Consider the following 25,509-nt stretch of genomic DNA (forward strand, 5'->3'; position numbering starts at 1 on the left):
ACCGAATGTACCGCTTTTTCAGTGGTCAGACTCGCATTGCAGATATGCAGATATCTTCCTCCTGGCCCCGGCGGTGTGCTGCCTGGACCGACAGACTGGACCGGGCTGAGCTCTCCCCGCTCTCCCCCCCCCTGCTCACCTGTTCCCATGAGTGCAATGCGCGGGCCGGTGCCATGCGTCATGACGCCACGCGCCAGCACCGCACACCCTGCGCACTCATGGGAAGATGCGAATCTGCCAGAGAGAGTGACTGTGAGGGGTGCGGTGGCCAGCTCCGGCGTGCGACACCACAGGGATCATCATCACGCACAGCCGGGCCGTCGGTGATGCCAGCGGAGGAGCCTTACTCAGCACTGTAAGGTAACGCAGTGGCTCAGGCTGTAATAATACTTATACTTTTGAAATATCCACACGAGTCAGTCTTCTATAATCCTGTCCAGTGCAGTCCATCGTGGTGCAGGCTGCAGCTGAGCTCATGACACGGTGGCTTAGTGGGCTGCAGTGCTGGTATATTAAATATTACTTATTTATTTTAATATGCCACCAGCAGCCCACCAAGCTGTGTTACAAAGAAAGATACAGCCTATGGCTCTGCATAAAGTAAAAAAAAAAAGTACAGTACACATTCGTAAAAGGGTGTGTGACCACGCCCACACCCCCTTCCTGGGCTATGATCCAGATCCCGCTAAGGAACACACTACGCCCAGGCCGGAGCTGTGCCGAGCTATGATCCAGATCCCGCTAGGGAACACACTACGCCCAGGCCGGAGCTGTGCCGAGCTAGGATCCAGATCCCGCTAGGGAACACATTACGCCCAGGCCGGAGCTGTGCCGAGCTAGGATCCAGATCCCGCTAGGGAACACACTACGCCCAGGCCGGAGCTGTGCCGAGCTAGGATCCAGATCCCGCTAGGGAGCACACCACGCCCAGGCCGGAGCTGTGCCGAGCTAGGATCCAGATCCCGCTAGGGAACACACTACGCCCAGGCTGGAGCTGTGCCGAGCTAGGATCCAGATCCCGCTAGGGAACACACTACACCCAGGCCGGAGCTGTGCCGAGCTAGGATCCAGATCCCGCTAGGGAACACACTACGCACAGGCCGGAGCTGTGCCGAGCTATGATCCAGATCCCTCTAGGGAACACACTACGCCCAGGCCGGAGCTGTGCCGAGCTATGATCTAGATCCCTCTAGGGAACACACTACGCCCAGGCCGGAGCTGTGCCGAGCTATGATCCAGATCCCGTTAGGGAACACACTACGCCCAGGCCGGACCTGTGCCGAGCTATGATCCAGATCCCGTTAGGGAACACACTACGCCCAGGCCGGAGCTGTGCCGAGCTATGATCCAGGTCCCGCTAGGGAACACACTACGCCCAGGCCGGAGCTGTGCCGAGCTATGATCCAGATCCCGCTAGGGAACACACTACGCCCAGGCCGGAGCTGTGCCGAGCTATGATCCAGGTCCCGCTAGGGAACACACTACGCCCAGGCCGGAGCTGTGCCGAGCTATGATCCAGATCCCGCTAGGGAACACACTACGCCCAGGCCGGAGCTGTGCCGAGCTATGATCCAGGTCCCGCTAGGGAACTCACTACGCCCAGGCCGGAGCTGTGCCGAGCTATGATCCAGATTCCAATAGGGAACACACTACGCCCAGGCCGGAGCTGTGCCGAGCTATGATCCAGATCCCAATAGGGAACATACAATGCCCAGGCCGGAGCTGTTGTGAATTCCTAGTAAGACTCTGGGTGTTACATGCCAGGGATGGATGGAAGGAACTCTGCGTGGGTGGACTGTGTCTGTTCAGTTGCAGGTACAATGTACATGACCAACCGTCCAGCCAGGGGCCAAGGTTACATTCAGTGAATTATACATCACCTGTATTTGTAGGTGATCTCTTCCATGTAACCAGTCTGAGGCCAAAAGTGCCAATGAGGACCCTTCGCTGAGCCCAGAGGAGGTCATCCCCGCATGTTTCAGGACACTCATTCAAAATCTCAATGGGGAATGTCTATGTCTCTGCTAACCAGATAATGCACATCCATGGTCAGTGAAATGGGGGTAAGAGCTGTAGCCAAGGCAGGTATAGCGTTCACCAGCTCCATCTGTGACATCAGACATCCTGTAACATATACATGACCTGATCTTCTGACACATGACATATACGAAGTACACACATCACCTGTAGCACAGCAATGCAGTGTCCCTCAGGGTTCTATACTATCCCCCAATGCTACAATGCCTGCTGCCAGTGGGTGACATAATCAGATGACCTGGCCTGGGTCTACCACTGCTATGCAGATGACACACCTGTACCTGTCCTGTGACCGCAGTACCAAGAATCTAACACTAGCTCAACATAGCATCTAATGGAGTCCCAGGTACTGAGAACCCAACACCAACCCTACATGGCATCTAGCTGTACCCCAGGTACTGAGAACCCAAAACCAACCCTACATGGCATCAAGCTGTACCCCAGGTACTGAGAACCCAACACTAACCCTACATGGCATCTACAGTAGCTGAGACCAACATACGGAGAACCTAATACCAACCCTACATGGCATCTAACTGAGCCCCAGGTACTGAGAACCTAATACCAACCCTACATAGCATCTAACTGAGCCTCAGGTACTGAGAACCGAATACCAACCCTACATGGCATCTAACTGAGCCCCAGGTACTTAGAACCTTATACCAACCCTACATGGCATCTAGCTGAGCCCAACGTACTGAGAACCTAATACCAACCCTATATGGCATCTAACTGAGCCCAACGTACTGAGAACCTTATACCAACCCTACATGGCATCTGAGGCCCAGGTAATGAGAACCCAATACCAACACTACATGGCATCTAACTGAGGCCCAGGTAATGAGAACCCAATACTAACTACATGGCATCTGAGCTCCAGGTACTGAAAACCCAACACCAAACCTACATGGCATCTACAGTAGCTGAGCCCAACGTACTGAGAACCTAATACCAATGCTACATGGCTAACTGAGCCCCGGGTACAGAGAACCCAACACCAACCCTACATGGCATTCGAGCCCCATGTATGGAGAACCCAATACCAACTCTACATGGCATCTAGCTAAGCCCCAGGTACTGAGAACCCAATACCAACTCTAAGGCAGGGATGGGGAACCTCAGGCCAGGGGGCCGCCTAGACGGTCTGATTGATCCGCCCACCTACCCACCCACCTGGCGGCTTTGGCGGGAGAGAAGTACAGGGGAATTCTTGCGATAGGTCAGTACTTCTCGCGAGATTCCTCTTAAATCGACAGCAGCTGGAGACTGTCAGTCCTACTCAGCGGCAGCCGCCGGAGCGTGGAATGGCTGCAGCAGGACAATTTGTAAGATACATTTTTACATATGGCCCCCGAAGGATTTTTTCCCCATACAAATGGCCCTTGGCACAAAAAAGGTTCCCCACCCCTGCTATAAGGCATCTAGCTGAGCCCCATGTACTGAGAACCCAAAACAGCCCTACATGGCATCTAACTGAGCCCCAGGTAAGGCAAACCCAATACCAACTCTACAAGGCATCTAGCTGAGCCCCGGGTACAGAGAACCAAACACCAACCCTACATGGCATTCGAGCCCCAGGTACTGATAACCCAACACCAACCCTACATGGCATCTAACTGAGCCCCAGGTATGGAGAACCCAATACCAACTCTACAGTACATGGCATCTAGCTGAGCCTCGGGTACTCAGACGCCATGCAGGGTTCCTGTTGGGTTCTCAGTACCTTGGGCTCAGGTAGACATTATGTAGAGTTGGTATTAGGTTCTCAGTACCTGGGACTCCGCTATATGCTATGTAGGCTTGTTGTTGGGTTCTCAGTACCTAGGACTCAGCTAGTTGCCATGTATGGTTGGTATTGGGTTCTCAGTACCTGGGGCTCAGCTAGATGCCATGTAGGGTTGGTATTGGGTTTGCCTTACCTGGGCTCAGTTAGATGCCATGTAGGGCTGTTTTAGGCTCTCAGTACCTGTGGCTCAGCTAGATGCCATGTGCCATGTACCTATCGTACGTTGGGCTCAGTACCTGGGGCTCAGCTAGCTGCCATGTTGGGTTGGTATTCGGTTTGCCTTACCTGGGGCTCAGTTAGAACCCAACACCAACCCTACATGGCATCTAACTGAGCCCCAGGTAAGGCAAACCCAATACCAACCCAACATGGCAGCTAGCTGTGTCATGCACCACATGTATCTGTACCATCACACCGAGGGTACTGCAATGTCCTCTTACTGGGTCTCCCGGCATAATGACTGCACCACATGTATCTGTACCATCACACCTAGGGTACTGCAGTGTCCTCTACCCGAGTCTCCCGGCATAATGACTGCACCACATGTATCTGTACCATCACACCGAGGGTACTGCAGTGTCCTCTACCTGGGTCTCCCGGCATTATGACTGCACCACATGCATCTGTACCATCACACCTAGGGTACTGCAGTGTCCTCTACCTGGGTCTCCCGGCATTATGACTGCACCACATGCATCTGTACCATCACACCTAGGGTACTACAGTGTCCTCTACCTGGGTCTCCCGGCGGATCCGATACGATTTGCCGGCGGTCGGAATCCCGACACTGGAATCCCGACCGCCGAAATCCCGACAAGGGGGGGACATGGATCGCCCCCCCCTTGCGGGCTCGCTGCGCTCGCCACGCAGCGGGCCCGGTACCTCGTTACGCTCGGCACGCTATTTTATTCTCCCTCTATGGGTGTCGTGGACACCCACAGAGGGAGAAAGTTTCGGGATTTCGGCGGTCGGGATTCCAGTGTCGGGATTCCGACCGCCGGCAAATTAACTGCATCCCCTCCCAGCATAATGACTGCACCACATGTATGTGTACCATCACACCTAGGGTACTGCAGGGTCCTCTACCTGGGTCTCCCGGCATAATGACCGCACCACATGTATCTGTACCATCACACCTAGGGTACAGCAATGTCCTCTACCTGGGTCTCCCAGCATAATGACTGCACCACATGTATCTGTACCATCACACCTAGGGTACTGCAGTGTCTCCCTGAGTCTCCCGGCATAATGACTGCACCACATGTATCTGTACCATCACACCTAGGGTACAGCAATGTCCTCTACCTGGGTCTCCCAGCATAATGACTGCACCACATGCATCTGTACCATCACACCTAGGGTACTACAGTGTCCTCTACCTGGGTCTCCCGGCATAATGACCGCACCACATGTATCTGTACCATCACACCTAGGGTACTGCAGTGTCCTCTACCCGAGTCTCCCGGCATAATGACTGCACCACATGTATCTGTACCATCACACCGAGGGTACTGCAGTGTCCTCTACCTGGGTCTCCCGGCATTATGACTGCACCACATGCATCTGTACCATCACACCTAGGGTACTGCAGTGTCCTCTACCTGGGTCTCCCAGCATAATGACTGCACCACATCTATCTGTACCATCACACCTAGGGTACTGCAATGTCCTCTACCTCGGTCTCCCGGCATAATGACAGCACCACATGTATCTGTACCATCACACCTAGGGTATTGCAGTGTCCTCTACCTGGGTCTCCCGGCATACTGACTGCACCACATGTATCTGTACCATCACACCTAGGGTACTGCAATGTCCTCTACCTGGGTCTCCCAGCATAATGACTGCACCACATCTATCTGTACCATCACACCTAGGGTACTGCAGTGTCCTCTACCTGGGTCTCCCGGCATACTGACTGCACCACATGTATCTGTACCATCACACCTAGGGTACTGCAGTGTCCTCTACCTGGGTCTCCCGGCATAATGACTGCACCACATGCATCTGTACCATCACACCTAGGGTACTGCAGGGTCCTCTACCTGGGTCTCCCGGCATAATGACTGCACCACATGTATCTGTACCATCACACCTAGGGTACTGCAATGTCCTCTACCTGGGTCTCCCAGCATAATGACTGCACCACATGTATCTGTACCAGCACACCTAGGGTACTGCAATGTCCTCTACCTGGGTCTCCCGGCATAATGACTGCACCGCATGTATCTGTACCATCACACCTAGGGTACTGCAGGGTCCTCTACCTGGGTCTCCCGGCATAATGACTGCACCACATGTATCTGTACCATCACACCTAGGGTACTGCAATGTCCTCTACCTGGGTCTCCCAGCATAATGACTGCACCACATCTATATGTACCATCACACCTAGGGTACTACAGTGTCCTCTACCCGGGTCTCCCGGCATAATGACCGCACCACATGTATCTGTACCATCAAACCTAGGGTACTGCAGGGTCCTCTACCTGGGTCTCCCGGCATAATGACTGCACCACATGTATCTGTACCATCACACCTAGGGTACTGCAATGTCCTCTACCTCGGTCTCCCGGCAGAATGACAGCACCACATGTATCTGTACCATCACACCTAGGGTACTGCAGTGTCCTCTACCTGGGTCTCCCGGCATAATGACTGCACCACATGCATCTGTACCATCACACCTAGGGTACTGCAGGGTCCTCTACCTGGGTCTCCCGGCATAATGACTGCACCACATGTATCTGTACCATCACACCTAGGGTACTGCAATGTCCTCTACCTGGGTCTCCCAGCATAATGACTGCACCACATGTATCTGTACCAGCACACCTAGGGTACTGCAATGTCCTCTACCTGGGTCTCCCGGCATAATGACTGCACCGCATGTATCTGTACCATCACACCTAGGGTACTGCAATGTCCTCTACCTGGGACTCCCAGCATAATGACTGCACCACATGTATCTGTACCAGCACACGCAGTATACAGGGGTCACAAACCTCATGCAGATTGGTGACATAACAGAAATTCTATGTGGTTGGAAGTTCAGAGCTCGCCAGCACCTTAAGAATAGTGACTGGTTCTGTGCATGTGTCTTCTCAGACACTGTGGGGGTCATTCTGGTTAACTCCCAAAGTGGTAAACTAAACGCCGCCGCCACCTGCACAAACGCCCGCCAATTTTCCCCGCACACATGCAAACGGAAATACTTCCTGTATGCGTACCACATGTGTGTGTGTAACAGGGCACGCGTTACATTCTGCCGGTCAGTGCACAGTGTACCGCTGACACTGTCTAAACACGACTGGCCGACCCATCAGAGTGGCACAGTCCACCCTGCTAGAACACCCTGAGGTCCGATAGCTGCGCTATTAGCAAAGATGAAAGAGGACACATCTGCATAGAATACACTTCCCTGCCACATGTACAGCGTATCTCCCTACCATCAGCTATGTGCGAGCACCGGGGTGTCACCCATCCTGGGATATTGTAATATACAACGTTTTCCCTCAGTGCTGGACTGGGAGGTAAAATTCTGGTTCCCATCAGTTCGTTCAGCAGCAGTGAGGTCCAGAGGCGGAACTACCATTGGTGCAGCAGGTGCATTGCACCGGGCCCCTGAGGACTAAGGGGCCCACTGCTGCCATCCATTGCTGTATGGCATTTTGTGAACTTGGGTTGGTGGAGCATATTGCAAGTTCTTGCACCTGGGCCGACCACTCACAAGTTCCGCCACTGGTGAGGTCAGTGTACCCACAGAAGCGGATGGACTGCAGGCCTACCACATTGCTAGGTGGCAACGCAGAGCAGAATGCTGGGGTACTTATTTTGGTTCAGGGCTCGGTCTGTGGTAGCAGGGGGGGTAATTACTGACCCAGCGTTACAGTAACTCACTTGTGCATCATTGAGGTAATCCACAAAACATGGCCTGTTGGTGGCATTTGAGGCCTGGAGTGGAGAACCACTGGTCAGATGGAGGGATAACCACTTGGCAGAGCGGGAATACACACTGGCAGGAAATGTTTGCATGCAATGCCATTGGTGCAGAGTGTCTAAGTGTTTATCCTGATTAAACCTCAGCAATATGGGGGTAATGTAAACTTTCTGACTAACATCGTAGTGTACGGCTGCCACGTGGCACAGACACAGTAGACACAGTAGTGTACAGCTGCCACGTTACACAGAAGACAGTAGTGTGTGACTGCCATGTGGCACAGAGACACAGTAGTGTATGGCTACCACGTGGCACAGAGACACAGTAGTGTATGGCTACCATGTGGCACAGAGACACGGCAGTGTATGGCTGCTACGTGGCACAGAACACACGGTAGTATATGGCTGCCGCGTGGCACAGACACACAGAAGACACGGTAGTGTACGGCTGCCGCAAGGTACAGAGACACAGCAGTGTACGGCTGCCGCATGGCACAGAGACACAGAAGACACGGCAGTGTACGGCTGCCACATGGCACAGACACAGAAGACACGGCAGTGTACGGCTGCCACATGGCACAGACAGAAGACACGGCAGTGTACGGCTGCCACATGGCACAGACACACAGAAGACACGGCAGTGTACGGCTGCCACATGGCACAGAACACACGGTAGTGTATGGCTGCTACGTGGCAGAGACACACAGAAGACACGGCAGTGTATGGATGCCGCGTGGCACAGAGAGACACAGAACACACGTGGGCTACGGTATAAAAGGTTTATTTAGTGTTTGCAGGCAGCTGGAGGCAATGTCTCGTCACTATCAGCATCGTACAAAGGTTGCATCAATAAAACAGAAAACGGTACAAACAGCCCTTGTTTTTGGGAGAAAAAAAAAAATCAACCCCCTCAGCTCCACAAGTCTGTGCCAGGGACAGAATTAGGAAGGGATGTGCCAGACTGCCAACACTGCCCCTTACCTGTACACCGGGCACGTCTGATGCAAATCTCCCCGAACGCAAAGTGCGCTAAGTGCAGACGCCTATGCTGACCCACAGTACCCCCCCCTACCAAAAGCATACACACCTGTACTGACCCAACAGCACACCACCAGACATATATACACCACGCACCTGTACTGCCCCAACAGCACTCCACCAGACAGACAGACACCACGCACCTGTACTGACCCAACAGCACTCCACCAGACAAACATACACCACGCACCTGTACTGCCCAAACAGCACTCCACCAGACATACATACACCACGCACCTGTACTGCCCCAACAGCACTCCACCAGACAGACATACACCATGCACCTGTACTGACCCAACAGCACTCCACCAGACATATATACACCACGCACCTGTACTGACCCAACAGCACACCCCCATACACACACCACGCACCTGTACGGACCCAACAGCACACCCCCATACACACACCACGCACCAGTACTGACCCAACAGCACTCCACCAGACAGACATACACCACGCACCTGTACTGACCCAACAGCACTCCACCAGACAGACATACACCACGCACCTGTACTGACCCAACAGCACTCCAGACATACACCACGCACCTGTACTGACCCAACAGCACTCCACCAGACATACACCACGCACCTGTACTGACCCAACAGCACTCCAGACATACACCACGCACCTGTACTGACCCAACAGCACTCCACCAGACAGACATACACCACGCACCTGTACTGACCCAACAGCACACCCCCAGACATATATACACCACGCACCTGTACTGACCCAACAGCACACCCCCATACATACACCACGCATCTGTACTGATCCAACAGCACACCCCCATACATACACCACGCACCTGTACTGACCCAACAGCACTCCACCAGACATACACCACGCACCTGTACTGCCCCAACAGCACTCCACCAGACATACACCACGCACATGTACTGACCCATCAGCACTCCACCAGACATACACCACGCACATGTACTGACCCATCAGCACTCCACCAGACATACACCACGCACCTGTACTGCCCCAACAGCACTCCACCAGACATACACCACGCACCTGTACTGCCCCAACAGCACTCCACCAGACAGACATACACCACGCACCTGTACTGACCCAACAGCACTCCACCAGACATATATACACCACGCACCTGTACTGACCCAACAGCACACCCCCATACATACACCACGCATCTGTACTGATCCAACAGCACACCCCCATACATACACCAACGCACCTGTACTGACCCAACAGCACTCCACCAGACATACACCACGCACCTGTACTGCCCCAACAGCACTCCACCAGACAGACATACACCACGCACCTGTACTGACCCAACAGCACACCCCCATACATACACCACGCATCTGTACTGACCCAACAGCACTCCACCAGACATACACAACGCACCTGTACTGCCCCAACAGCACTCCACCAGACATATATACACCACGCACCTGTACTGCCCCAACAGCACTCCACCAGACATACACCACGCACCTGTACTGACCCAACAGCATTCCACCATACATACACCACGCACCTGTACTGGCCCAACAGCACTCCACCAGACATACACCACGCACCTGTACTGACCCAACAGCACACCCCCATACATACACCACGCACCTGTACTGACCCATCAGCACTCCACCAGACATACACCACGCACCTGTACTGACCCAACAGCACTCCAGACATACACCACGCACCTGTACTGACCCAACAGCACTCCACCAGACATACACCACGCACCTGTACTGACCCAACAGCACACCACCAGACATACACCACGCACCTGTACTGACCCAACAGCACACCCCCATACATACACCACGCACCTGTACTGACCCAACAGCACTCCACCAGACATACACCACGCACCTGTACTGACCCAACAGCACACCCCTATACTAACCCAATAGCACTCCAGACATACATACATACATAGACCACACACCTGTACTGACCCAACAGCACACCCCCATACATACACCACACACCTTTACTGACCCAACAGCACACCCCCATACATACACCACGCACCTGTACTGACCCAACAGCACTCCACCAGACATATATACACCACGCACCTGTACTGACCCAACAGCACACCCCCATACATACACCACGCATCTGTACTGACCCAACAGCACTCCACCAGACATACACAACGCACCTGTACTGCCCCAACAGCACTCCACCAGACATATATACACCACGCACCTGTACTGCCCCAACAGCACTCCACCATACATACACCACGCACCTGTACTGGCCCAACAGCACTCCACAAGACATACACCACGCACCTGTACTGACCCAACAGCACACCCCCATACATACACCACGCACCTGTACTGACCCAACAGCACACCACCAGACATACACCACGCACCTGTACTGACCCATCAGCACTCCACCAGACATACACCACGCACCTGTACTGACCCAACAGCACTCCACCAGACATACACCACGCACCTGTACTGACCCAACAGCACTCCACCAGACATACACCACGCACCTGTACTGACCCAACAGCACTCCACCAGACATACACCACGCACCTGTACTGACCCAACAGCACTCCACCAGACATACACCACGCACCTGTACTGACCCAACAGCACTCCACCAGACATACACCACGCACCTGTACTGACCCAACAGCACTCCACCAGACATACACCACACACCTGTACTGACCCAACAGCACACCACCAGACATACACCACGCACCTGTACTGACCCAACAGCACTCCACCAGACATACACCACGCACCTGTACTGACCCAACAGCACTCCACCAGACATACACCACGCACCTGTACTGACCCAACAGCACACCCCTATACTAACCCAATAGCACTCCAGACATACATACATAGACCACACACCTGTACTGACCCAACAGCACACCCCCATACATACACCACACACCTGTACTGACCCAACAGCACACCCCCATACATACACCACGCACCTGTACTGACCCAACAGCACTCCACCAGACATACATACATCTGGACTGACCCAACCGCACAACCCCCCCCCCCCCCCCCCTCCACACACACACACACATACACATACACCTGTACTGATCCAAAAGCATCCCCCCCACACATACACACAGGCACCTGGACTGACCCAACAGAACCCCCCCCCCCACCACCATAAATGCACACATCTATATACATGCATGTTCTAATCATGTATCTAGCCTGACCCACAGCCCCTCCATACATACACATACCTGTACTGACCCACAGCCACCCCATACACACCTGTACGGACCATCACATGTACTCTGGCATAATGTTAGGCGTCAGTCCATTAGCCCTGGCCAGTGAAAGTACAGCGCACAGCCAGACCATGCTCCAATCTCCTTCCACATCCAGTAACCCCCCCACTAACAGCCTGCACCGTTCCACGCAGTCCCATGGGGCGGCAGGTGAGATTTGTGGAGCTAGAGGGGTGGGTAGGACATCATCCATTAGGGTAACGGGAGACTGTCTTGTTCCCGTTGGGTCGGAAAGGCACGGAGGTCGTGAAGCAGGATTGTTTTTGCAGGACAGGATTTGTGCTGTAAACATGTGAGAGCAGCCGTGCAGGAATTGCCCCTTGTACTGCTCCCCGTGGCCGGGAGAAGGACCGTGGCTGGTGTTTGGCAACGTGGATGAAGGACCAAGTCTGTTTTAGCACAAGTCACAACAATAATAAAAAAAAGTCTGTTTTATCAAAGGATTCCCTTCTGTGCCGAGAACGTGGGTCTCTGAAAAGTGGGAAAGTCTAAGTGTTCCACAAAATCACATCTCCATGAAATGAGGTTGGACCTTAAAAGTGAGGCAGTGAAGGCCACAGCAGAACATCCGTGAAGTCACATTCACTCCATGCTACAAGTTTACACCTCTGGCAAGTAAATAAAGGCCACAGCAGCCACTAAATAACCCTGTATGATGTAAGGCGAGAATCTCCTTCATGCTTGTCCCTACAGACCGCACATGAAGTCCACAGTATGCTACACTATAAGGCTGCGGAACTATCACATCACCAGCACTATGAGGCTGGCTCTAATGAATGCATTCAATTCCCAAGCTGTGAAGTTGGACTTCTGAAAGAGCAAATACCACAGCATTCCACGAAACCACGTCAGCTCACATTCGTGAGAGGAAAGAAAATGTCAGGAATACAATCATATCTTCTCTGTGTGGTATAAGCATTTCACTGAACCACATCTCTCTGCAGTGTGGTCAACAAACAGGAGTGAGGGTCTGATGTCCATGCTGTGAAAGACAATAAAAGTCTCAGGTACCACTGAGCCACATCTCCATGCTGCGAGGATGACAAAGCTCAGCATCCACTGAAGAACTCCTCAAAGCTATCAGGATGGACTTCATAAGATACTGTGACAGTCTCGGCAGCCACCAAAGCAAACCTCAAAGCTGTGAGGAAGGAACTCAGTAGATTCTTAGACCATCACAGTATCTTCTGAGGGCCATCCTCACAGCTTAGACATAGGACTCAGTAGATGCTTATACTATCACAGCATCTTCTTTGAGGACAGACCAAAGATACTGTGATGGTCTAAGCATCCACTGAAGCACTCCTCCGAGCTGTGAGGATGGAATGCAGTAGATGCTGAGAATATCACAGTATCTTCTGTGAGGATGGACCTCAGAAGATAATGTGATTGTCTAAGCATCTACTGAAGCACTCCTCCAAGCTGTGAGGGTGGACCTCAGAAGATCCCTCAGCACAGAGTGTAGGCTTCAGTTTGCTATTGAATGGCCACCGGTATATGATGAGTTTGGACATCTGGTTAGTGCAATGACATACGGACCCCACCTGAAGAACATGCCATAGTGCAGACAAGCTACATCTATGGGTGCACGATCCCTACAGCAAATGTAGGTACTATAGCATGTGACATCTCCCAGATAGCAGACCACACCCCAGCCCCTGATCTGACCCGACCTCATTATACAGGAAATACTACACCTCGTGCTTGGCGGATACTACATACAAGTCTGTCGTTTATATTACACTGCCTGTAAACCAACTTGTTCTTCAACATGCTAAGAACCCGGCAAATCAATGCTGAAAATCAGGAACACACCGCACATGTTAAAGCTCCAAGGGGCCACACAATACCACAGATCCCCACGCATGCGTGTTACAGCTCCAAGGGGCCACACAATACCACACATGCGTGTTACAGCTCCAAGGGGCCACACAATAACACCGATCCCCATGCATGTGTGTTACAGGTCCCAATAAATTATCAAAACAGCAAACCATTTCTTTATGACTTCTTTGTACATAATAAAGGGCACTAAAATCTTCCCAAAGGCTAGCGTGATGTGGGGGGAGCCACACCGCATGCCTGTAGTGTAACACAGTAGCATAAAATGTAACACTACTGTGCATGCACATGTGTGTACTGCAACACGTTACATGCGTGCAACTTCCTGAAACCAAACAAAATCCATCTTCCCATGTAACAGAAACAAACTAATAGAAAGCACAAAAAGTAACATATGCATGTAATGGGGAAATACATGTCATGTATGAGGACATACATGTAACAGGACAAGAAATGGAGGACACGTGTTGAAGGCCACCAGCCATGCTCCGGCAAACACAGGCTATAAACATGAGGTGCCGCGGCACCATACATCCTTATCCAAGTATAAAGCGGTAACAGCCCACAAGAATGCCGCCACGCCATACTCCCACGCTGCACCATATAGTGGTACCAAGTATCCCATCATTCTGTCATAACAATACTGAGCTCTATAGTAATACTGAGTAACTAGGAAAACTCATGGTGTATAGTGATACTGTGTATCCGGGGATGCGTCCTAGTGGCCAGTCCCCGCAGTGGTCAGTGCCGTCACTGTACAGGCCACTTGCTGTAGACATGTTCCCGACCAGAGAGATGGTGTAGGACCTCCCAGGTGGACATGCGGTGCTCGCCATACATGTAACAGATTTCCCACAGGGAGAAGTAAAGTGCCCCCTAGTGGTCACAAACCATCAGAAGCTGCCGCAAGTTGCTGGCTCTAGTGCAATAACACTGATAGGCGCCGGCCTTGGTGGTGGAGGCCAGGAGAATTACGCAGGAACAGATTGGTCTCCGCCATCATGAAAGGCACAGAACAAGGAGCCATTGGGCTCAGGACACGGACGATGAGGAAGAGGATGACGAAGGGCGCCAGAAACACCACTTGCTCTTGCTGTGCTGCTTACGTATGATCTCCTCTTCTCTCTCTCGCTCCTTCCTACAACGCAGGTAGCGGTCTTCCTCCTTCAGGTACCAGACCGGGGGCCAGCGACAGCGCTCAAAGTATCGCTTGTTCTCTGGGTAAAAAAACAATGCTTACCGTACTGGGAGGAACAATATACTAGTATGCTAATTAGATGTGGAATAATCTGTGTGTGCCCCATATTCCCATAATCCAGCACTACCAAAACAGAGGGAACCCCAAAATTCTACCCTAACACGGAAACAATCTATATTAGAACCCACTTCATTCTACGCCCTATACCTGGGGTAGCCACCTCCAGTCCTCGAGAGCTACAAACAGTTAAGGTTTCCAGATCTTCTCACAGAATCACAAGTGAAGTAATTAGCTCCACCTGTGGATCTTTTAAAATGTGTTAGTGAGTAATGAGTGCACCTGTGAGGTGAGCTGGAAAATGTGAACTATTGGTAGCTCTCGAGGACTGGAGTTAGCTACCCCTGCACCTATACCAATACTCCGTTCCCTACATCTTAATCAGCCCTACTCCACCTCCATCCTGATCTCTGCTTACCCTTCCTCCCCTCTCCCCCTGTCCTTACATCTCTTACTACATCTGTCCACCCTCACAGCATCTTCTCCAGACACCTCCATCCTGATCTCTGCTTACCCTTCCTCCCCTCTCCCCCTGTCCTTACATCTCTTACTACATCTGTCCACCCTCACAGCATCTTCTCCAGACCCCTCCATCCTGATCTCTGCTTACCCTTCCTCCCCCCGGTCCTTACATCTCTTACTACATCTGTCCACCCTCACAGCATCTTCTCCAGACACCTCCATCCTGATCTCTGCTTACCCTTCCTCCCCTCTCCCCCTGTCCTTCCATCTCTTACTACATCTGTCCATCCTCACAGCATCTTCTCCAGACACCTCCATCCTGATCTCTGCTTACCCTTCCTCCCCTCTCCCCCGGTCCTTACAGCTCTTACTACATCTGTCCACCCTCACAGCATCTTCTCCAGACACCTCCATCCTGATCTCCGCTTACCCTTCCTCCCCTCCCCCCGGTCCTTACATCTCTTACTACATCTGTCCACCCTCACTGCATCTTCTCCAGACACCTCCATCCTGATCTCTGCTTACCCTTCCTCCCCTCTCCCCCGGTCCTTCCATCTCTTACTACATCTGTCCACCCTCACTGCATCTTCTCCAGACACCTCCATCCTGATCTCCGCTTACCCTTCCTCCCCTCCCCCCGGTCCTTACATCTCTTACTACATCTGTCCACCCTCACTGCATCTTCTCCAGACACCTCCATCCTGATCTCTGCTTACCCTTCCTCCCCCGGTCCTTACATCTCTTACTACATCTGTCCACCCTCACAGCATCTTCTCCAGACACCTCCATCCTGATCTCTGCTTACCCTTCCTCCCCTCTCCCCCTGTCCTTACATCTCTTACTACATCTGTCCACCCTCACAGCATCTTCTCCAGACACCTCCATCCTGATCTCTGCTTACCCTTCCTCCCCTCTCCCCCTGTCCTTACATCTCTTACTACATCGGTCCATCCTCACAGCATCTTCTCCAGACACCTCCATCCTGATCTCTGCTTACCCTTCCTTCCCTCTCCCCCGGTCCTTACAGCTCTTACTACATCAGTCCACCTTCACACCTTCTCCTCTGCTCCCTACATCTCTATCCTCATCGCTCTCCCCTCTCCTGTTTCTTATCTTTAGTCACATCTGTCCACCCTCCCCCTCATCTCCTCCCTACTATTGTGACCTGTCCAAACTTCTTCCTCTGATTACCACCGCTTCCCTGCTCCCTAATCACTAACCTCATCTCTGTTCACCTCTGACCACCTCCTCCCCTCCGCTCCCTATGTCTAACCTGACCTTTGTCCATCCTTCCTCTACTCCTCTGAGCACCGCCTCTCCTCCGATTCCTATATCTGTAACCTGAGCTTTGTCCATCTTCCTCTACTCCTCTGACCACGGCCTCTCCTCCACTCCCTATATCTGTAACCTCAGCTTTGTCCATCCTTCCTCTACTCCTCTGACCACCGCCTCTCCTCCGCTCCCCATTTCTGCAACCTGAGCTTTGTCCATCCTTCCTCTACTCCTCTGAGCACCGCCTCTCTTCCGCTCCCCATTTCTGTAACCTGATCTTTGTCCATCCTTCCTCTACTCCTCTGACCACCGCCTCTCCTCCGCTCCCTATATCTGTAACCTGACCTTTGTCCATCCTTCCTCTACTCCTCTGACCACAGCCTCTCCTCCACTCCCTATATCTGTAACCTGAGCTTTGTCCATCCTTCCTCTACTCCTCTGACCACCGCCTCTCTTCCGCTCCCCATTTCTGTAACCTGAGCTTTGTCCATCCTTCCTCTACTCCTCTGACCACCGCCTCTCTTCCGCTCCCCATTTCTGTAACCTGATCTTTGTCCATCCTTCCTCTGCGCCTCTGAGCACCGCCTCTCCTCCACTCCCTATATCTGTAACCTGACCTTTGTCCATCCTTCCTCTACTCCTCTGACCACAGCCTCTCCTCCACTCCCTATATCTGTAACCTGAGCTTTGTCCATCCTTCCTCTACTCCTCTGACCACCGCCTCTCTTCCGCTCCCCATTTCTGTAACCTGAGCTTTGTCCATCCTTCCTCTACTCCTCTGACCACTGCCTCTCCTCCGCTCCCCATTTCTGTAACCTGACCTTTGTCCATCCTTCCTCTACTCCTCTGAGCACCGCCTCTCCTCCACTCCCTATATCTGTAACCTGATCTTTGTCCATCCTTCCTCTACTCCTCTGACCACCGCCTCTCTTCCGCTCCCCATTTCTGTAACCTGAGCTTTGTCCATCCTTCCTCTACTCCTCTGACCACCGCCTCTCCTCCGCTCCCTATATCTGTAACCTGAGCTTTGTCCATCCTTCCTCTACTCCTCTGACCACTGCCTCTCCTCCGCTCCCCATTTCTGTAACCTGAGCTTTGTCCATCCTTCCTCTACTCCTCTGAGCACCGCCTCTCCTCCGCTCCCCATTTCTGTAACCTGAGCTTTGTCCATCCTTCCTCTATTCCTCTGAGCACCGCCTCTCCTCCGCTCCCCATTTCTGTAACCTGAGCTTTGTCCATCCTTCCTCTACTCTTCTGAGCACCGCCTCTCCTCCGCTCCCCATTTCTGTAACCTGAGCTTTGTCCATCCTTCCTCTACTCCTCTGACCACTGCCTCTCTTCCGCTCCCCATTTCTGTAACCTGAGCTTTGTCCATCCTTCCCTCTACTCCTCTGAGCACCGCCTCTCTTCCGCTCCCCATTTCTGTAACCTGAGCTTTGTCAATCCTTCCTCTACTCCTCTGAGCACCGCCTCTCTTCCGCTCCCCATTTCTGTAACCTGAGCTTTGTCCATCCTTCCTCTGCTCCTCTGAGCACTGCCTCTCCTCCGCTCCCCATTTCTGTAACCTGAGCTTTGTCCATCCTTCCTCTACTCCTCTGAGCACCGCCTCTCCTCCGCTCCCCATTTCTGTAACCTGAGCTTTGTCCATCCTTCCTCTGCTCCTCTGAGCACCGCCTCTCCTCCGCTCCCCATTTCTGTAACCTGAGCTTTGTCCATCCTTCCTCTACTCCTCTGACCACCGCCTCTCCTCCGCTCCCTATATCTGTAACCTGATCTTTGTCCATCCTTCCTCTGCTCCTCTGACCACCGCCTCTCTTCCGCTCCCCATTTCTGTAACCTGAGCTTTGTCCATCCTTCCTCTACTCCTCTGAGCACCGCCTCTCCTCCGCTCCCCATTTCTGTAACCTGAGCTTTGTCCATCCTTCCACTATTCCTCTGAGCACCGCCTCTCCTCCGCTCCCCATTTCTGTAACCTGAGCTTTGTCCATCCTTCCACTATTCCTCTGAGCACCGCCTCTCCTCCGCTCCCCATTTCTGTAACCTGAGCTTTGTCCATCCTTCCTCTACTCCTCTGACCACCGCCTCTCCTCCGCTCCCCATTTCTGTAACCTGAGCTTTGTCCATCCTTCCTCTGCTCCTCTGACCACCGCCTCTCTTCCGCTCCCCATTTCTGTAACCTGAGCTTTGTCCATCCTTCCTCTACTCCTCTGAGCACCGCCTCTCCTCCGCTCCCCATTTCTGTAACCTGAGCTTTGTCCATCCTTCCACTATTCCTCTGACCACCGCCTCTCTTCCGCTCCCCATTTCTGTAACCTGAGCTTTGTCCATCCTTCCTCTACTCCTCTGACCACCGCCTCTCCTCCGCTCACCATTTCTGTAACCTATCTTTGTCCATCCTTCCTCTGCTCCTCTGAGCACCGCCTCTCTTCCGCTCCCCATTTCTGTAACCTGAGCTTTGTCCATCCTTCCTCTACTCCTCTGACCACCGCCTCTCCTCCGCTCACCATTTCTGTAACCTGAGCTTTGTCCATCCTTCCTCTGCTCCTCTGACCACCGCCTCTCCTCCGCTCTCTATATCTGTAACCTGATCTTTGTCCATCCTTCCTCTGCTCCTCTGAGCACCACCTCTCTTCCGCTCCCCATTTCTGTAACCTGAGCTTTGTCCATCCTTCCTCTACTCCTCTGACCACCGCCTCTCCTCCGCTCTCTATATCTGTAACCTGATCTTTGTCCATCCTTCCTCTGCTCCTCTGAGCACCACCTCTCTTCCGCTCCCCATTTCTGTAACCTGAGCTTTGTCCATCCTTCCTCTACTCCTCTGACCACCGTCTCTCCTCCGCTCCCTATATCTGTAACCTGATGTTTGTCCACACACCTTCCTTCCATCTCTAAGCTATCCATCGTCCCTATCTCTGACCACCACCTCTCCTCCCTACAGCTTCATCCTTATCTGTTCGCATTTCCTCCTCCAATCAACACCTCACTCCTGCTCCCTAATCACTAAACCCATCTTCACCACATCCACTGCTCCTTACATCTGTAACCTCATTCCACTACTCCACAGGGTAAATTTATGAAGATGGGAATCCTATTGAAGATGGGATGTTGTCCATAGCAACCGGATTTACTTGTTATTTATTTAGCAACTATTAGAAGAGAATTCATAGAATCTGTAGCCTATATTTCTATCCTGATCATATCTATATGTATATATGTATGTGTCTAGTGTCTGCATATCTCCTAAACACTGCCATCTGTTGGCAGCGAGTGAAACTACAGCTTTCTCTCACACATGCACAAACACAGAGGCAATCACAAGGTAGCAGACTAGCTATCGCAGCATTTGCTTGGAGCAGGTTTACTAGTCTGCACACAATTCCCTTCAGCCCCTGCACACAACCGCTCCTCTGCTCCCTACACCTCTAACCCAATCTATCTGTAACTTCATCTCTGTCCACCATTCCTCTATGCCCCTGACGCCGTCTCTCCTCCACCCTGGTCACTTCTGTATATGCTGCCTCTAACATTTATCCTGATCTTAGTCCACATCTCTAATGTGACTGCTGACCACACTCCCTCCCACTCCCCCTACAGTACCTCTCGCCTGCTACCTATAGCTTTAATCTGATCTCAGTCCACCCTTCCATTCCTCCTCTGACTGCCACCTCTACTTTTCTCCCTATATCTCAACCTGATCTTTCCACACTCCGTCCCTCTCCTCCCTCCACTTCTAACCTCATCTCTGCCCTCCCTTCCTCTCGGACCTCATCTCTGCCCTCCCTTCCTCTCGGACCTCATCTCTGCCCTCCCTTCCTCTCGGACCTCATCTCTGCCCTCCCTTCCTCTCGGACCTCATCTCTGCCCTCCCTTCCTCTACTCCTGACTGCCGACTCTCCTTTGCTCCCTAAATCTCTAACAACTCTGATCACACAACCTGTCTCCTCAGACCAGCGCCTCTCCTCTCACCCTGGTCACCTCCTCTCCAAATCTTGGAGTCCAGCATAAGAGGAAGTGACCAGGGTGAGGGGAGAGGCACTGGTCACTTTCTCTTATGCTGGACTCCAAGATTTGGCTAGCAGTGCCCCCACCCTCTGGGCCTTTCCTTCCTCCCCACTCCTTTAAAATGTAGCCATTGACCAGATTGTGGCAGCCTTCCCAATAACTGATCAGTGTAGTCCCTCAGCCTCCGCTATGTTCCCAGTCCACCTGACCATCGATAACCACTATGCAAGCTCTGAAATACCCTCCTGCTCCTCCCTTGTACTATCCTGGTCCCTGGTGCTGTCTGCTCGCCCATACGTTGGCTACAGGATCACTTTCCACCAGTGACTTGTGCTTGCCTGCTGCCACTAGTCCCAGCGTGCTACCCTCCCCTCACCCCGGTTATCAGTCCTTCCCACGATGTGGCGTGATACCGATGCTACTATGCTATGTGCTACTATTGTGTGTAGTATTTATGCTCAGAGACTCGGTTACTGTCATCCAATATCCATCCAGCTGTAGCACTGGCCAGAACCATGAATACATATTATCCTGCCGCTAGCTGTACAAGTCCGGAACACTACCTGCGCGTGTTACTCACCTGGCGACATGTACTTCATCTCACGTGGAAACTTCCGGCACACCGCATTGTAGTTGGTGCAGATGTAGTGCAGGCACCAGTCCTCCAGCTGCTTGGCATTGTGGAACTGCGATAGAGAGGGAGGGGAAGAGGGAAAGGACAATCCTGGGTCATAATTGGACCATGGAACCACAGACATACAGTATGTACATATGTCCGGGTGGTTCTCAGATATAGGAGACTGCCCCAATTTACAGGGATTTACTTTACTTTACTAATCGCATTTCTTCAAATCGGAATTATTGTGGGCCCCAGTAGCATTATAGGGGCCCCAGTACCTTTAAAAGGGAACCATTAAATCAACACACCCCATTTAATGGCTTTCAACCCAGTATGAAGAGGAACGCGACTCGCCCAAGGCGATCGGTGAGGGACATTTGCTGTGTATACACCCTGGCCTGGTGCAGGTATGAGAAGCTTCTCACCTGTGCGATCTCCAGGAAAAGTAACACCTGCCCGTCTATGTCCTGTCCCTGTACGTAGGAAGCCAGGAGCTCGTCCACTGCATGTTGTTCTAGAACAGGAGGAGAAACACGTTGGGCCATGTGTTACTGTAAATGTAGACAAGTCCCCACACAAACACAAGGTAAAGGCAGAACTATGGAGGTCCATCAGCCACAGAGGAAAGGGGGTCCTAGACTGTTCTTCCCCCTTGTGCCCTGGCTTCCAGAGTCCGCTAACCAGCATGCGAGCCACAAGACAGTAAGGAATATGTATTATAAAACAGGAGTCTTGGTGTTTTCTGGTAACAAACCACCATTTCCACCAGCTCCCACCAAATAATAAACATCTATATTTTCATGTGGAGGAGCCCGGTCACGGATAGCAGCTATAATTGGTCGAGAAGGCGACACTGCGCCCACACATAACCCGGCCAGCCCTGTATTAATCTTCATTACCAGGACACATATACATGCCAATAGCAGCTGTAGTGCCACGTATACCTCATCAGTACCGGGACACACAGCCAGCCACATATACTGCCAATAGCAGCTGTAGTGCCACGTATACCTCATCTGTACCGGGACACACAGCCAGCCACATACATGCCAATAGCAGCTGTAGTGCCACATATACCTCATCAGTACCGGGACACACAGCCAGCCACATATACTGCCAATAGCAGCTGTAGTGCCACATATACCTCATCAGTACCGGGACACACAGCCAGCCACATATACTGCCAATAGCAGCTGTAGTGCCACGTATACCTCATCAGTACAGGACACAAAGCCAGCCACATATACATGCCAATAGCAGCTGTAGTGCCACGTATACCTCATCAGTACAGGACACACAGCAAGCCACATATACATGCCAATAGCAGCTGTAGTGCCACGTATACCTCATCAGTACCGGACACACAGCCAGCCACATAAACTGCCAATAGCAGCTGTAGTGCCACGTATACCTCATCAGTACCGGGACACACAGCCAGCCACATATACATGCCAATAGCAGCTGTAGTGCCACGTACACCTCATCTGTACCAGGACACACAGCCAGCCACATATACTGCCAATAGCAGCTGTAGTGCCACGTATACCTCATCTGTACCACGACACAGCCAGCCAAATATACATGCCAATAGCAGCTGTAGTGCCACATATACCTCATCAGTACAGGACACACAGCCAGCCACATATACTGCCAATAGCAGCTGTAGTGCCACTTATACCTCATCTGTACCAGGACACACAACCAGCCACATATACCTCATCAGTACCACGACACAGCCAGCCAAATATACATGCCAATAGCAGCTGTAGTGCCACATATACCTCATCAGTACAGGACACACAGCCAGCCACATATACTGCCAATAGCAGCTGTAGTGCCACGTATACCTCATCAGTACAGGACACACAGCCAGCCACATATACTGCCAATAGTAGCTGTAGTGCCACTTATACCTCATCTGTACCGGGACACACAACCAGCCACATATACTGCCTATAGCAGCTGTAGTGCCACATATACCTCATCAGTACCGGGACACACAGCCAGCCACATATACTGCCAATAGCAGCTGTAGTGCCACATATACCTCATCAGTACTGGGACACACAGCCAGCCACATATACTGCCAATAGCAGCTGTAGTGCCACGTATACCTCATCAGTACCGGGACACACAGCCAGCCACATATACTGCCAATAGCAGCTGTAGTGCCACGTATACCTCATCTGTACCACGACACAGCCAGCCACATATACATGCCAATAGCAGCTGTAGTGCCACATATACCTCATCAGTACCGGGACACACAGCCAACCACATATACTGCCAATAGCAGCTGTAGTGCCACGTATACCTCATCAGTACCGGGACACACAGCCAGCCACATATACTGCCAATAGCAGCTGTAGTGCCACGTAAACCTCATCAGTACCGGGACACACAGCCAGCCACATATACATGCCAATACCAGCTGTAGTGCCACATCTTCCTCATCAGTACCGGAACACACAGCCAGCCACATATACATGCCAATAGCAGCTGTAGTACTACATATACCTCATCAGTACCAGGACACAGCTAGCCACATATACTGCCAATAGCAGCTGTAGTGCCACGTATACCTCATCAGTACCGGGACACACAGCCAGCCACATATACTGCCAATAGCAGCTGTAGTGCCACGTAAACCTCATCAGTTCAGGGCACACAGCCAGCCACATATACTGCCAATAGCAGCTGTAGTGCCACGTATACCTCATCAGTACAGGGCACACAGCCAGCCACATATACTGCCAATAGCAGCTGTAGTGCCACGTAAACCTCATCAGTACAGGGCACACAGCCAGCCACATATACTGCCAATAGCAGCTGTAGTGCCACGTATACCTCATCAGTACAGGGCACACAGCCAGCCACATATACTGCCAATAGCAGCAGTAGTGCCACGTATACCTCATCAGTACCAGCACACACACAGCCAGCCACATATACTGCCAATAGCAGCTGTAGTGCCACGTATACCTCATCAGTACAGGGCACACAGCCAGCCACATATACTGCCAATAACAGCTGTAGTGCCACGTATACCTCATCAGTACAGGGCACACAGCCAGCCACATATACTGCCAATAGCAGCTGTAGTGCCACGTATACCTCATCAGTACAGGGCACACAGCCAGCCACATATACTGCCAATAACAGCTGTAGTGCCACGTATACCTCATCAGTACAGGGCACACAGCCAGCCACATACATGCCAATAGAAGCTGTAGTGCCACGTATACCTCATCAGTTCCAGGACACAGCCAGCCACATATACTGCCAATAGCAGCTGTAGTGCCACGTATACCTCATCAGTACCAGGACACACAGCCAGCCACATACATGCCAATAGAAGCTGTAGTGCCACGTATACCTCATCAGTTCCAGGACACAGCCAGCCACATATACTGCCAATAGCAGCTGTAGTGCCACGTATACCTCATCAGTACAGGACACATAGCCATCCACATATACATGCCAATAGCAGCTGTAGTGCCACATATACCTCATCTGTACCGGGACACACAGCCAGCCACATACATGCCAATAGCAGCTGTAGTGCCACGTATACCTCATCTGTACAGGACACACAGCCGGCCACATATACTGCCAATAGCAGCTGTAGTGCCACGTATACCTCATCTGTACCAGGACACACAGCCAGCCACATATAGATGCCAATAGCAGCAGTAGTGCCACGTATACCTCATCTGTACCGGGACACAGCCAGCCACATATACATGCCAATAGCAGCTGTAGTGCCACGTATACCTCATCTGTACCAGGACACACAGCCAGCCACATATAGATGCCAATAGCAGCAGTAGTGCCACATATACCTCATCTGTACCAGGACACAACTAGCCACATATACACGCCAATAAGAGCTGTAGTGCCACGTATGCCTCATCTGTACCAGGACACACAGCCAGCCACATATAGATGCCAATAGCAGCAGTAGTGCCACGTATACC

The 25,509-nt window shown here is 52.1% G+C and overlaps 1 protein-coding gene and 1 long non-coding RNA gene across 8 annotated transcripts in view; both read right to left on the bottom strand.

Annotated features, from left to right (window-relative positions):
* Positions 1–8,527: 8,527 nt before the first annotated feature.
* LOC146063398 (uncharacterized) lies at positions 8,528–11,913 on the bottom strand. Of its 7 annotated transcripts, none has more exons than XR_014471612.1 (3): positions 10,011–11,851; positions 9,352–9,966; positions 8,528–9,084 (listed from the first exon to the last, which is right to left on the bottom strand). It is a non-coding gene; the product is annotated as an uncharacterized LOC146063398 (long non-coding RNA). The 7 variants fall into 7 exon arrangements; XR_014471586.1 differs by having other exon boundaries at positions 9,352–9,394; positions 9,615–11,851; XR_014471585.1 differs by having other exon boundaries at positions 9,352–10,869; positions 10,956–11,850.
* Positions 11,914–11,929: 16 nt separating this feature from the next.
* The window catches only part of LOC146063325 (rho-related BTB domain-containing protein 2-like), a 40,284-nt gene continuing 26,704 nt past the window's right edge, over positions 11,930–25,509 (bottom strand). The window contains exons 8-10 of the mRNA XM_083175643.1: positions 21,958–22,046; positions 21,494–21,599; positions 11,930–15,139 (exon numbers count right to left, since the gene is read on the bottom strand). Of these exons, the coding sequence (XP_083031769.1) occupies positions 14,955–15,139; positions 21,494–21,599; positions 21,958–22,046 (380 nt within the window). The 3' untranslated portion in view covers positions 11,930–14,954. The remainder of the gene's footprint in view (positions 15,140–21,493; positions 21,600–21,957; positions 22,047–25,509) is intronic.

The sequence above is a fragment of the Crinia signifera genome, chromosome 1, assembly GCF_055691185.1.
Source record: "Crinia signifera chromosome 1, ASM5569118v1, whole genome shotgun sequence".
NCBI lineage: Eukaryota > Metazoa > Chordata > Amphibia > Anura > Myobatrachidae > Crinia > Crinia signifera.